Consider the following 15,715-nt stretch of genomic DNA (forward strand, 5'->3'; position numbering starts at 1 on the left):
CTGTGAAGATTAGATCACACATTAATAACTACAAACAAACTAATAGAGACATTCTCCCTCACTTGTACACAATGTGATCCTGGTGGCATTCAGAAAGGTGTTCTACACAAACTAGGGTCAGTTCCACAGTACAACAGATCCTCATTTCCAAGGATTCTTTATTTGCAGATTTCCGTACTCGATACAATTTGTAATCCCAACATCAATACTTCATGACACTCCTTGGTCATTCACGGATATGTGCCATGTGGAGTGGCAAACACTTTTGAGTCACCCTACATACATGTTCCCAGCTAAGAGCAAGCAAGGCGACACTCTACCTTCTTATTTCAGCTCTCCTGCTGTAAGCAAGTGCCCTTTTCAAAGTCTATTTAGTGTCACATTCTTAAAATTTTTGTACATTTTGCTGGTGATTTCACTGTTCAGAATGCCCCCCAATCATAGTACTAAAGTGCTGTCTAGTGTTCCCAAGTGCGAGAAGACTGTAATATGCCTTAAGGTAAAAATACGTATGTTAGATAAGCTTCACTCAGGCATGAGTTACAGTGCTGTTGGTCATGTGTTCAATGTTAACGAATCAGCACTATATTAAATTAGGTGTCTTTAAGGAAAAACACACATAAAACAAGGCTGTGTATGGACCAGTTGGTGAAAATGTTGTGACCAGAGGCTTGCAGATACTTAATCCCATATTTTGCTCAAGAACAACGGTTCTGTATTTGTTAATTCAGAGTTCGTGCTTACTTTATTGAACACAACTGCCAGAAATAATGAGAATCAAATGCTATGCGAGATTTAAATTAACAAATCACCAGTGCAGAGGGATATACTATTTCAAAAATATTGGAATGACTTAATTCCTTTCAGTTCAGTCTACTTTATAGAGGCAAAATGTCACAAAGAATCACTAAATTATAATTTTAAATATGGTTCTCTATGGAATAACTTCTACTTCATGATAAAACATGATAGTGGTATATTTTCATGACAATATTTTTAAAATTATATCTTCACTTAATAACAAAAACAAACCAAAAATATGGAGACAAATTCAACAGATTTTTGTCAAACCCAAACAGTTTTCACTTCAACTTCATCAAATCTAAAATAAAAATTATACCTAGTCCCTCTGGAAATTAAATACTGTAAAAACGCCCTACAGGTAACTGTGAAGTAAGTATTTCCTCATTGTAAATATGGGGAAACTGAGGGTCACAAAATCACAATAACTTGCCAAGATCCACACAGCTAATCAATAATAAAGGTCATATTCATTCATCTGCCTGCAAACCTTTCCATTAACTCACACTACTTCTAGTTTATACTGTTTTTTGAGCTGCTCAGAGTGCTGTTAAAACATTGTATTCCTAAATCCTCAAAATATCCCTGCCAGGTAATTAAACAAGACATTACCCTGTTTCACTTAAGGGGACATGGAACAAAATGACTTCCTTAGTTACCCAACAAGTGGCGTTGAGAAAAAAGTACAGATGATCTATTCCTTCATACATCTGTCTATCCAATAAATCATATAATTATGCAGTGAATAAACTATGCTCCTACTCAATTAGTAACCTGGTAAGAACATAAAGTAATCTAATAACAACATAAAATAAACATAAAGGCAAAACTTATCATTCAAAAGGACAATGTCAATAAAGCATACTGGAAAGCCATTCATTACCTGTACAAGTAGTATTACAGGTGTCTAAGTATATAGGTAGGAAGGTGGGTGGTAAATGTATGAATAAATCTAATCAATTACCTTGCTCATTGGGTACAACACGCTCAATAAGAAAATCCCACTAATGTTCCACAGTATGTTTTAAAAGTACCACATACCCCATTAGAAGCCAGGACGTCTTCTGTTTCTTCATCTTTGTGGTCAGCCTGAATTTCAAATGGATTCCCACCACTACAGTACTGCTCAAACAAGGTTACCATTTTTGAGGAAGTTGAGGATGGCTGCTTATTGGGTGAAACTGATGGGGAACGTGACTGTTCCATGAATTTAAATTCCTAGATGTTTTAAAAAAAAAAAAAAGGAGCCAGATCCCTTTTAGCCACAACAATAAAATTCAAGTACATAAACATATTCCATCAATGCAGATGTAGTTAGTATAGAAAACAATCCTATTCTTTAGGTTATTCTTTTTTTTTTAGGTTATTCATTTTTAAATCTTGCAAGTTATCTGAAAGCACAAACTTGGATATACATGTTCAAAGGTTTTCCTAAAGACAACTCAGTCGCTGATGTCACTTAAAACAGTGTTATCTGCATCAAGCTACTTTTGGCTTACTTTATGGAACTCCACAGAAAATTTTTTTAAATAACTTCAATTTGAATAATAATTCTAAAAATTTTTACATAACAGCAAAAGTCCTAGTACAGTACAGTTTTAATAAAGTCATTCATAAAAACTAATTGTTAAGTCAAATAGCTTGCACCATTTGAGATACTCTATGTGAATACACTGAAATCCAAGCATAAAAGATATACCTTTCTTTGTTATGTCTATAAACTTTTATTTATTTTTCTTCATATACCAAGAAGCTGACAACAAAAATACATGCTGAGGTCAGATGATACATCTTCTAGTCCTAGCTTGACTTTAATCCATTATATTCCATTAACTTCCTATATAATATTGGGAATGTCCCCTGATTCCCTATGCCTCCATTTCCTCATCTGTAAAATGAAAGGGTCGATCTAGATCAAAGAATCACAAATACCAAAACTAGAGAGTTATAGCACCCAGTCCAAATCACACTCTTCTCAGATGAGGAAACTGAGGCAGTCCAGAAGGATTCAGGTCCAAGTTCAAGATTATACAGCTAATTAGAGGAAGAGATGGAATAATGGCTAAAGTTCTTTAGAATTACAAAACTCTTGATTTAATGATTTTTAACAAAAATTTAGTACACATTTTTCTTATACATTTTAATCATTTTAATATTATTCCCCAATTTAAAATTTTTCATATTCAGAGATAATCTTCTTTAAAATTACATTGGTTTACTAAGTTTCAAATGATGTGTTTAGTTTCTTTTTAAATTGCAGCTATACATTAAATCAGATCCACAATAATGCTTAAAAATCAGGCCATTATGGGCTTCCCTGGTGGCACAGTGGTTGAGAGTCCGCCTGCTGATGCAGGGGACACGGGTTTGTGCCCTGGTCCGGAAGATCCCACATGCCACGGAGAGGCTGGGCCCGTGAGCCATGGCCACTGAGCCTGCGCGTCCGGAGCCTGTGCTCCGCAACGGGAGAGGCCACAACAGTGAGAGGCCCGCGTACCGCAAAAAAAAAAAAAAAATCAGGCCATTATTTTTAAAATTCTAAACAAGGGGTGACTATAAATTAATAAGACAAAAAATTTTTAAAACAAAATCTACAGGAATACATGTGTCAAATGAATACTATCTCAGCTGTAAATAGCTTTCAATGTAATTACTTTTTTCTCCCATTGTGGTTACAACATGAGATCTACCATTAAAAAAACTTTTAAGTGCACAGTATAGTATTGTTAACTACAGGCAAAATGTTGTATATCATAGATCTCTAGAACTTACTCATCTTACATAACTGAAACTTCAAGGTAACCACTTTAAAGGATATAATGCTCACTTGGATGGAAATGTTTCAACATACCTTGTAAAAAAGTTGTTTTCTAATTACAGCAAGTTTATATACACGTGTACCCCCCCCCACACACACACACAAATTGATGGTTAACTACAAATTCAAATAAAAGTATTTAAATAGAGATTCTAAAATCTATGCTGGAATTCTAAATAATGTTAAGGAATCATCTTAATTTAATAACTCTAAATAATGTTAAAATTAATGTTAACTTGATTGTCTTTAAAGCATTTATTAATCAACATGTTTCAGTATATTTAATATTTCCACATTAGGAAAGCAATATGATAAACCTGGATGAGAAGTAAGCTATTATACAATATGAGCATAAACACTGTCCCTTTAAAAAACCTTTTAATCATGTATTCTTTACATTTATCCAGGAATAAGAAAATTCTTTCTAGAAAGCCATTTCTTCTAAAGGCAAAAACTACACACTCAACTTTCTAAACAGGGATCTAAATTTATATACTGTATTCTGATATTTGATATTTGTCAGATAGGACATGGTCTACCACACAAGAAATATTTATCTATAATATGTTTCAACCAAGAGAAAAAAAAATAAAGATATTTTCACATATTACATTATAGGATTCAAGGAATCAATTAACTAATAAAACTTAGTTATGTTTTTTTTATAAGTGCCTCTTTTATCTCTGAGGCATTTTCTCATTACAGACAAATTTATGAGTTGCAGCATAAATTCAGAACCTATTAGACCCTTTAAGAAATGACAAATATTCTGCAAATATAAGCATTTTCATTAAAGACCATCAAAATATAACTGATTTTTCTGCAAAATTTAAATGAAGCAGTAGACCCTCTTCTGAAATCTAAAGAAAACAAATTATTTTAATTGTGACTCTTTTGAGGCAAAGGAGTTTTCCTCAAGTGTATAAAATGAATTTGTAAAAAGAGACAGATTTTGACATCCATTAAAGTATCACCGTGTAAAAGAGGCTTATTATTAATCACTTTTAAGGAAAAACGGAAAGGCACTATTTCTTAATTTAATTATTTTATAAATGTTTCCATATATATGGTTTGCTTTTAAAGATGACTACATAAAAGACTGATTTATTTGCTCTTAAACTTACATGAAGCTGCAAGATGCTGAAATTTGACTTAACAGGACAAAGTTCCCAGGTCTCATTTTCTAGAAACATTCTCAGTTCATCAAGCCGTGTTCTTAAAAAAAGAAAATGAATACTCCAAAAAATAAGAAAAGTACACTGCACACAAGAATATAACAAAAACTATTATAGAGTTATCATCATGATCATAATCAACTTTGAAAACCCATTCAGACCAACACAGTAAACACTTTTACATACTTGTTAATATCTTATCATCTGTAAGAGAAAACCCACAAATATTTACTAAACTCAGAATATTTTTACTATATTGCAAAAATAATGAATGCATAGGAAGTGATATTTTTCTTAAGGGACTAAACTAAAAGCTACTCACCAACTCATGTACTCAAGATATCCTTAGCTATTAGTGCCAAAAAAAAACCAAGAAATAATTTATAGGGTTTATAAAACCACAAATGCTAATACATGTTTTATGCTAAAAAGCATAGATCTTAATCATTCTTACTAAGCCAAAAGATCAAGTTGATTATCACTATCTAAATATATTTTAGCTCAGGGCCTATCTATCTCCACACAGCATTTACCAATTAAATTAGCAAGTATGGCACTTAAATTAGCAAGTAGTCACGTGTCATACTGATTTCTTCTTTCTTTAATGCTATTGCTCTTACTGTCTCTCCTGAGTAATCAGTACATTATAGGAGCAATTCCAGAAAAACAAATACTTCCTTCCTGTTAACCCAGGAAACAAAGGGTCAGGGTCTGCCCTATTCTTCCTTCTTCCTGCAACAAGCCTCATTGTTGTTTCCAAAATCAAGCTAAAAACAAAATCTAGATTTTTTTTAAATCCACAGGTTCTAAAGTAAAGAGGGAATAAACAGTAAAATCTGTGAAAAGCAGAAATTGCTCCAAATATTAGAGTTAACAGACAAGGACTTTAAGATAACTACTATAAATAAGTTAAATAAAATAGAGAAAAAGATGCACAAAATGGACAGAAATGAAAATTTTAAAGCATTGTAATAATAAAAACAAAAAAGAATCAAACAAATGTTCTATAACCAAAAAAATACAATACCTCAAATTAAAAACTGATTGATTAAGTCAAACAGCAGAAGACAGGAATAATGAACTCGAAGACAGTGCAACAGAAAATATCCAAACTGAAGCACAAATGGAAAAAGAAAAATGGAAGAAAGAGAAAAGATCGTAAGAGATATGGGAGACACATTCAAAACATCTAGTATGCATGCAACTGTATGGAGAGGAGAGAGAGAAAGAGCAAAAGCAATATTTGAAGATGTAGGTAATGACTAAGGATTTGGCAAAAGTGATTGTCTCCATACCTATCACCATATACAAAAATTAACTAAAATGAATCACAGATCTAATGTAAGAACTAAAACTATAAAGTTTACAACTCTTAGAATTCTACAATAAAAAGATAAATAACCCAATTTTTAAATGGGCAAAGGCTTTGAACAGACATTTTTGCAAAGGAGATATATAAATGATCAGTAAGTACATAAAAAGATGCTGAACATCATCACTCATCAGGGAAATATAAATCCAAACCATAATGAGGTACCACTTCACAACCACCAGGATAGCTATAATCAAAGAGACAGTAACAGGTACGAGCAAGGATTTGGAGAAATTAGAACTCTTATATAGTGCTGGTGGAAACATAAAATGGTGCAGCCCCTTTGGGAAACTTTGGTAGTTCCTCAAAATATTAAACATAGAATTACCATATTACCCACCAATTTCACTCTGTATTGGTTTCCTGTGGCAGCTATAACAAATTAACAAAAACTGGGTGACTTATAACAACAAAAATTATAATCTCACAATTCTGGAGCCCAGAAGTCTGAAATCACAAGGTTGAAATCAAGCTGTCAGCAGGGATACACTCTCTCCAGAAACTCTAGAAGAGAATCTGTTCCTTGCCTCTTCCAATTTACGGTGGTTGCTGCCATTCCTTGGCTAGTGGCCACAGCACTCCAATCTCCGCCTGTCTTCACATAACCTTCTCCTGCATATGTGTATGTCTTTTCCTCTGTGTCTATATCAAGTCCCCTTCTGTCTCCCTTTAACTGTGATTGCATTTAGGGCCCATCCAGATAATCCAAGATAACCTCCTCATTACAAGACCATTAATTTAGTCACATCTACAAAACACTTTTTCCAAATAAAGTAACATTTACAGTTTCCAGGTATTAGGACCTGACTTTTTTGTGGGGGTGGGGAGTGGGGAGGAGGGGAACGGGGAAATGACCTGTCAGACTACCAAACACTCCCAGGTACATACCCAAAGAACTGATAATATATGTCTATGCAAAAACTTATACACAAGGGGGCGGAGTCAAGATGGCAGACTAGGAGGACACGGATTCATGTGTCCACACAACTAGGGCATCTACCAGGCACCGGTGAGGGACCACAGACACCTAAGGGGATGGGAGGAACCCACAGTGACCAGGTAGGACGTGGGGCATGGGGGGTGAGGGGGAGGGGAAGCAGAGGTGGGACGGGACTGGCACCCCTGAAGAGCAGCTGGAGGAGAGGAAGGGATCTCACACCCAAAGGGGGAAATTGGGGGACCACCAGGAAGACAAAGGAGCAAAAGGGAGCGTGGCCAGGTCTCCCCTGCCCACTTGGGCCCCCAGGAGCCTGCTGAGATCCTGGGCCTGATCCTCTGCCCACCGAGGCCCCCTCCAGCCACGTGGGTCCTAAGGGAGTGGGAGGGAGGGAACGGGGAGCAAAAGTAAAGGCCAGACCTCTAGGACTGGCACCCCTGAGGGGTGGCTGGGGGAGGGGAGGAGTTCCTACACCAGGCGGGACACACCCATGGTTAGGGGTCCAGCGGGGACTGGGGAGACCCCGGGGGAGATGGGGAGTGGGGGCGTGGAGGAATGGAAGGGAACGGGGCCAGAGCTTTCCCTGTCCACTTAGGCACTGGGAAGCCTGTTGGGCTCCTGGGCCTAATCCTATGCCCTTGGAGTCTCCCTCCTGCCTGCAGAGCCCAAGCCCCACCCCTACACCCACACCCAGGGCCCTACCTCTATACTCGGAGACCCCCTCTGAGACCCCCTCCAATGTGCTGGGCCTAAACCCCACCCACACACCCTCACCCAGGGCCTTACCTCCAAACTCAGAACTCCACACTGCAGAGGCCCTCCTTTCCACATGCTGCCTCTCCCCTTCCCTGCAGGTCCTAAGCAGAGGCCGTGCCCTACACTCAAACATCAACCCCCCACCTGCCTAGGTCTCACTCTACTGTAAACCCCACCCCTGCCTGAATTCCACTCCCATAGCCAAGGCTTTTTTTTTTTTTTTCCTCTTTTAGATTGGGGTTCTGTTTTACCTTGTTGATTCATTGTTCTTGATTCATTTATATTTTTATTATTCCTAATAAATCTTTTATTTTTCTAATTTTACTTTATTCTTTATACTTTGTTATTGCTCTCTCCATTTGGCTTGTTCCCCCTGCACGGCCCCCCTCCTTTTTTTCTTTTTTCTGTTGTCGTTTTATTTTACATTACTGCAGTTGTTTCAATTCTATTTTTACTTTTCATAATTTATTTTTTATTTTTCTAATTTTATTTTGTTTTTATTCTTTGATATTGTACTGCTCCTTTTTTTTTTTTTCTTTTTTTTGCTGCACCATGTGGCTTGCAGGATCTTGGCTCCCAGGCCGGAGGTCAGCCCAAGCTCCTATGGTGGGAGCTCTGAGTCCAAACCACTGGACTAACAGAGAACCTCAGACCCCAGGGAACATTAATCAGAGTGAGGCCTCCTGGAGGTCCTAATCTCAGCACAAAGACCCAGCTCTATCCAACTGCCTGCAAACTCCAGTGCTGGACGCCTCAGGCCAAACAATCAGTAAGACAGGAATACAGCCCCACCCATTAAAAAAAAAAAAAAAGAAATGACAAAAAAATACGTTACAGACAAAGGAGCAAGGTAAAAACCTACAAGACCAAATAAATGAAAATGAAATAGGCAACCTCCCTGAAAAAGAATTCAGAGTAATGATAAAGATAATCCAAAGTCTCCGAAACAGAATTGAGAAAATACAAGAAACATTTAACAAGGATCTAGAAGAACTAAGCAAACGAACAGTGATGAACAACACAATAAATTAACTTAAAAATACTCTAGAAGGAATCAATAGCAGAATAACTGAGGGAGATGAACAGATAAGTGAGCTGGAATATAAAATGGTGGAAATAACAAACAGGGAACAGAATAAAGAAAAGAGAATGAAAAGAACTGAGGACAGTCTCAGAGACCTCTGGGACAACTTTAAACGCACCAATATTCGAATTATAGGGGGCCCAGAAAAAGAAGACAAAAAGAAAGGTTATGAGGGGTTCCCTGGTGGCGCAGTGGTTGAGAGTCCGCCTGCCGATGCAGGGGACACGGGTTCGTGCCCTGGTCCGGGAAGATCCCACATGCCGCGAAGCGGCTGGGCCCGTGAGCCATGGCCACTGAGCCTGCATGTCCGGAGCCTGTGCTCTGCAACAGGAGAGACCACAACAGTGAGAGGCCCGCATGCTACAAAAAAAAAGGGGGGGGTGGTCTGAGAAAATATTTGAAGAGATTATAGTTGAAAACTTCCATATCATGGGAAAGGAAACAGTCAATCAAGTCCAGGAAGCACAGAGTCCCATAGCGGATACACACAAAGAGGAACACAGAGACACATTAACTCAAACTACCAAAAATTAAACAAAGAAAAAAATATTAAAAGCAGTAAGTGAAAAGCAACAAATAACATACATGGTTAACAGTTGATCTTTCAACAGAAACTCTGCAAGCCAGAAGCAAGTGGCAGGACACATTTAAAGTGATGAAACAGAAAAACCTACAAACAAGATTACTCTACACAGCAAGGATCTCATTCAAATTTGATGGAGAAATTAAAACCTTTACAGACAAGCAAAAGTTAAGAGAATTCAGCACCACCAAACCAGCTTCACAACAAATGCTAAAGGAACTTCTCTAGGTAGGAAACACAAGAGAAGGAAAAGACCTACAAAAACAAAACAATTAAGAAAATGGTAATAGGAACATATATATCAATAATTACCTTAAATGTAAATGCATTACATACTCCAAACAGGGCTTCCCTGGTGGCACTGTGGTTAGGAATTTGCCTGCCAATGCAGGGGACACAGGTTCAAGCCCTCGTCCGGAAAGATCCCACATGCCGCGAAGCAAATAAGCCCATGTGCCACAACTACTGAGCCTGTGCTCTAAAGCTCGCGAGCCACAACTGAGTTCGCGTGCCACAACAACTGAAGTCCGCATGCCTAGAGCCCATACTCCATAAAAGAGAAACCACAACAATGAGAAGCCCGTGCACCACAACAAAAACCCAATGCAGCCAAAAATATATAAATAAAATAACTAAATTTATGAAAATAAATAAATAAATAAATAAAATCCTCCAACCAAAAGATAAAGACTGGTTAAACGGATACAAAAACAAGACCCGTATATATACTGTCTACAAGAAACCCACTTCAGACCTAGGGACACATACTGACTTCAAGTGAGGGGATGGAAAAAGATATTCCTTGAAAACGGAAATCAAAAGAAAGCTGGAGTAGCAATTCTCATATCAAACAAAATAGACTTTAAAACAAAGACTGTTACAAGAGACAAAGAAGGACACTATATAATGATCAAGGGATCAATCCAAGAAGATATAACTGTAAATATTTATGCACCCAACATAGGAGCACCTTAGTACATAAGGCAAATGCTAACAGCCATAAAAGGGGAAATCGACAGTAACATAATCAGAGTAGGGTACTTTAACACCCCACTTTCACCAATGCACAGATCATCCAAAATGAAAATAAATAAGGAAACACAAGCTTTAAATGACACATTAAACAAGATGGACTTAACTGATATTTATAGGACATTCCATCCAAAACCAACAGAATACACTTTCTCCTCAAGTGCTCATGGAACATACTCCAGGATAGACCATATCTTGGGTCACAAATCAAGTCTTGGTAAATTTAAGAAAACTGAAATAATATCGAGTATCTTTTCTGACCACTACGCTATGACACTCGATATCAATTACAGGAAAAAACCTGTAAAAAATACAAACACATGGAGGCTAAAAAACATGCTACTAAATAAACAAGAGATCACTGAAGAAATCAAAGAGGAAATCAAAAATACCTCAAAACAAATGACAATGAAAACAAGACAATGCAAAACCTATGGGATGCGGCAAAAGCAGTTCTAAGAGGGAAGTTTATAGCAATACAAGCCTACCTCAAGAAACAAGAGAAATGTCAAATAAACAACCTAACCTTACAACTAAAGAAATTAGAGAAAGAACAAGAAAAACCCCAAAGTTAGCAGAAGGAAAGAAATCATAAAGATCAAATCAGAAATAAATGAAAAAGAAATGAAGGAAACAATAGCAAGGATCAATAAAACTAAAAGCTGGTTCTTTGAGAAGGTAAACAAAACTGAAAAACCATAAGCCAGACTCACCAGGAAAAAAAGGGAGAAGACTCAAATCAACCAAATTAGAAATGAAAAGGAGAAGTAACACCTGACACTGCAGAAATAAAAATCATGAGAGATCACTACAAGCATCTATATGCCAATAAAATGGACAACCTAGAAGAAATGGACAAATTCTTAAAAAAGCACAACCTTCTGAAACTGAACCAGGAAGAAATACAAAATATAAACAGACCAATCACAAGCACTGAAATTGAGACAGTGGTTAAAAATCTTCCAACAAACAAAAGCCCAGGACCAGTTGGCTTCACAGGCAAATTCTATCAAGCATTTAGAAAAGAGCTAACACCTATCCTTCTCAAACTCTTCCAAAATAGAGCAGAGGGAGGAACACTCCCAAACTCATTCTACTAGGCCACCATCACTCTGATATGAAAACCAGACAAAGATGTCACACAAAAAGAAAACTACAGGCCAATATCACTGATGAACATACATGCAAAAATCCTCAACAAAATACTAGCAAACAGAATCCAACAACACATTAAAAGGATCATACACCATTGAGGAGGGGAAGATGGCAGAAGAGTAAGACACGGAGATCACCTTCCTCCCCACAGATACATCAGAAATATATCTACACGTGCAACAACTCCTACAGAACACCTACTGAATGCTGGCAGAAGATCTCACACCTCCCAAAAGGCAAGACACCTCCCACGTACCTGGGTAGGGCAAAAGAAAAAAGAATAAACAGAGACAAAAGAATAGGGACGGGACCTGCACCAGTGGGAGGGAGCTGTTAAGGAGGAAAGGTTTCCACACACTAGGAAACACCTTCGCGGGCGGAGACTGCAAGTGGCGGCGGGGGTGAACTTTGGCACCCCGGAGGAGAGCGCAGCAACAGGGGTGCAGAGGGCAAAGCAGTTAGATTCCCGCACAGAGGCTCGGTGCCGACCGGCACTCACCAACCCGAGAGGCTTGTCTGCTCACCCGCCAGGGCAGGCGGGGCTGCGAGCTCGGGCTCGGGCTTTGGTCAGAGCTCAGGGAGAGGACTGGGGTTGGCAGCGTGAACACAGCCTGAAGGGGCTAGTGCGCCACGGCTAGCCGGGAGGGAGTATGGGAAAAGGTCTGGAGCTGCCGAAAAGGCAAGAGACTTTTTCTTCCCTCTTTGTTTCCTGGTGCGCGAGGGGAGGGGATTAAGAGCACTGCTTAAAGGAGCTTCAGAGACAGGCGCGAGCCGCGGCTGAAAGCGTGGACCCCAGAGACGGGCAGGAGACGCTAAGGCTGCTGCTGCTGCCGCCGCCAAGAAGCCTGTGTGCGAGCACAGGTCACTATCCACACCTCCTTTCCGGACAGCCTGTGCAGCTCGCCACTGCCGGATTCCCGGGATCCAGGGACAACTTCCCCGGGAGAATACACGACGAGCCTCAGGCTGGTGCAACATCACATTGGCGGCTGCCGCCGCAGGGTCAACCCACACTCCATGCCCCTCCCTCCCCCCCGGCGTGACTGAGCCAGAGCCCCCGAATCAACGGCTCCTTTAACCCTGTCCTGTCTGAGCGAAAAGCGCCCTCTGGCGACCTACACTTAGAGGCGGGGCCAAATCCAAAGCTGAGCCCCGGAGAGCTGTGAGAACAAAGGAGACAAAGGGAAATCTCTCCCAGCAGCCTCAGAAGCTGTGGATTAAAGCTCCACAATGAACTAGATGTACCCTGCAACTGTGGAATACCTGAATAGACAACGAATCATCCCAAATTGAGAAAGCGGACTTTGAGAGCAAGATTTATGATTTTCCCCCTTTTTCCTCTTTTTGTGAGTGTGTATGCTTCTGTGTGAGATTTTCTCTGTAGAGCTTTGCTTCCACCATTTGTCCTAAGGTTCTATCTATCCGTTTTAAAATTTTTTCTTAATAATTATTTTTTAATTAATAACTTTTACTCTATTTTATTTTAATTTATATTCTTTCTATCTTTTTTCCTTCCTTCCCTCCTTCCTTCCTTCCCTCCTCCCACCGTCCCTCCCTCCCTCCCTCCTACCTTTCTTTCCTTCTTTCCTTTCTTTCTTCCTTCCTACCCTCCTTTCTTTCTTTCTTCCTTTCTACTTCTACTAATTCTTTCTCTCTACTTTTTCTCCCTTTTATTCTGAGCCGTGTGGATGAAAGGCTCTTGGTGCTGCAGCCAGGAGTCAGTGCTGTGCCTCTGAGGTGGGAGAGCCAACTTCAGGACACTGGTCAACAACAGACCTGCCAGCTCCACATAATACCAAACAGCGAAAATCTCCCAGAGATCTCCATCTCAACACCAGCACCCAGCTTCACTCAACGACCAGCAAGCTACACTGCTGGACACCCTATGACAAACAACAAAACAGGAACAAAACCCCACCCATTAGCAGAGAGGCTGCCTAAAATCATAATAAGGCCACAGACACCCCAAAACACACCACCAGACGTGAACCTGCCCACTAGAGAGACAAGATCCAGCCTCATCCAGCACAACACAGGCACTACTCCCCTCCACCAGGAAGCCTACACAACCCACTGAACCAACCTTAGCCACTGGGGACAGACACCAAAAACAGTGAGAACTATGAACCTGCAGCCTGCAAAAAGGAGACCCTAAACACAGTAAGATAAGCAAACTGAGAAGACAGAAAACACACAGCAGATGAAGGAGCAAGATAAAAACCCACCAGACCTAACAAATGAAGAGGAAATAGGCAGTCACCTGAAAAAGAATTCAGAATAATGATAGTAAAGGTGGTCAAAAATCTTGGAAATAGAATAGACAAAATGCAAGAAACATTTAACAGGAACCTAGAAGAACTGAAGATGAAACAAACAATGATGACCAACACAATAAATGAAATAAAAAATACTCTAGATGGAATCAATACCAGAATAACTGAGGCAGAAGAACGGATAAGTGACCTGGAAGAAAAAATAGTGGAAATAACTACTGCAGAGCAGAATAAAGAAAAAAGAATGAAAAAAACTGAGGACAGTCTCAGAGACCTCTGGGACAACTTTAAACACACCAACATTCGAATTACAGGAGTTCCAGAAGAAGAAGAGAAAAAGAAAGGGACTGAGAAAACATTTGAAGGGATTATAGTTGAAAACTTCCCTAATATGGGAAAGGAAATAGTTAATCAAGTCCAGGAAGCACAGAGAGTCCCATACAGGATAAATCCAAGGAGAAATACGCCAAGACACGTATTAATAAAACTGTCAAAAATTAAATACAAAGAAAGCATATTAAAAAGAGCAAGGGAAAAATAACACACAACAGAATCCCCATAAGGTTAACAGCTGATCTTTCAGCAGAAACTCTGCAAGCCAGAAGGGAGTGGCAGGACATATTTAAAGTGATGAAGGAGAAAAACCTGCAACCAAGACTACTCTACCCAGCAAGGATCTCATTCAGATTTGATGGAGAAATTAAAACCTTTACAGACAAGCAAAAGTTCAGAGACTTCAGCACCACCAAACCAGCTTTACAACAAATGCTAAAGGAACTTCTCTAGGCAAGAAACACAAGAGAAGGAAAAGACCTACAATAACGAACCCAAAACAATTTAGAAAATGGGAATATGAACATACATACCAATAATTACCTTAAATGCAAATGGTCTAAATGCTCCCACGAAAAGACATAGATTGGCTGAGTGGATACAAAAACAAGACCCATATATATGCTGCCTACAAGAGACCCACTTCAGACCTAGAGACACATACAGACTGAAAGGAAGGGGATGGAAAAAGATATTCCATGCAAATGGAAACCAAAAGAAAGCTGGAGTAGCAATTCTCATATCAGACAAAATAGACTTTAAAGTAAAGACTATTACAAGTGACAAAGAAGGACACTACATAATGATCAAGGGATGGATCCAAGAAGAAAATATAACAATTGTAAATATTTATCCACCCAACACAGGAGCACCTCAATACATAAGGCAAATACTAACAGCCATAAAAGGGGAAATCGACAGTAACATATTCATAGTAGGGGACTTTAACACCCCACTTACACCAATGGACAGATCATCCAAAATGAAAATAAATAAGGAAACACAAGCTTTCAATGATACATTAAACAAGATGGACTTAATTGATCTTTATAGGACACTCCATCCAAAAACAACAGAATACACATTTTTCTCAAGTGCTCCTGGAACATTCGCCAGGATAGATCATATCTTGGGTTACAAATCAAGTCTTGGTAAATTTAAGAAAATTGAAATTGTATCAAGTATCTTTTCCGACCACAACGCGACGAGACTAGATATCAATTACAGGAAAAGATCTGTAAAAAATACAAACACATGGAGGCTAAACAATACACTGTTTACTAACGAAGTGATCACTGAAGAAATCAAAGAGGAAATCAAAATATACCTAGAAACAAATGACAATGGAGACACGACGACCCAAAACCTATGGGATGCAGCAAAAGCAGTTCTAAGA

General features: G+C 39.0%; 1 protein-coding gene across 2 annotated transcripts in view; it reads right to left on the reverse strand.

Moving 5' to 3' along the window:
• VPS50 (VPS50 subunit of EARP/GARPII complex) overlaps positions 1–15,715 on the reverse strand; it is a 140,129-nt gene that overhangs the window by 40,212 nt on the left and 84,202 nt on the right. For both annotated transcript variants that reach the window (XM_065883462.1, XM_065883463.1), the window contains 2 exons: positions 4,744–4,834; positions 1,843–2,019 (listed from right to left, as the gene is read on the reverse strand). In XM_065883462.1, coding sequence (XP_065739534.1) covers positions 1,843–2,019; positions 4,744–4,834 — 268 coding nt within the window. The remainder of the gene's footprint in view (positions 1–1,842; positions 2,020–4,743; positions 4,835–15,715) is intronic.

This window comes from Phocoena phocoena, chromosome 9 (assembly GCF_963924675.1).
Source record: "Phocoena phocoena chromosome 9, mPhoPho1.1, whole genome shotgun sequence".
NCBI lineage: Eukaryota > Metazoa > Chordata > Mammalia > Artiodactyla > Phocoenidae > Phocoena > Phocoena phocoena.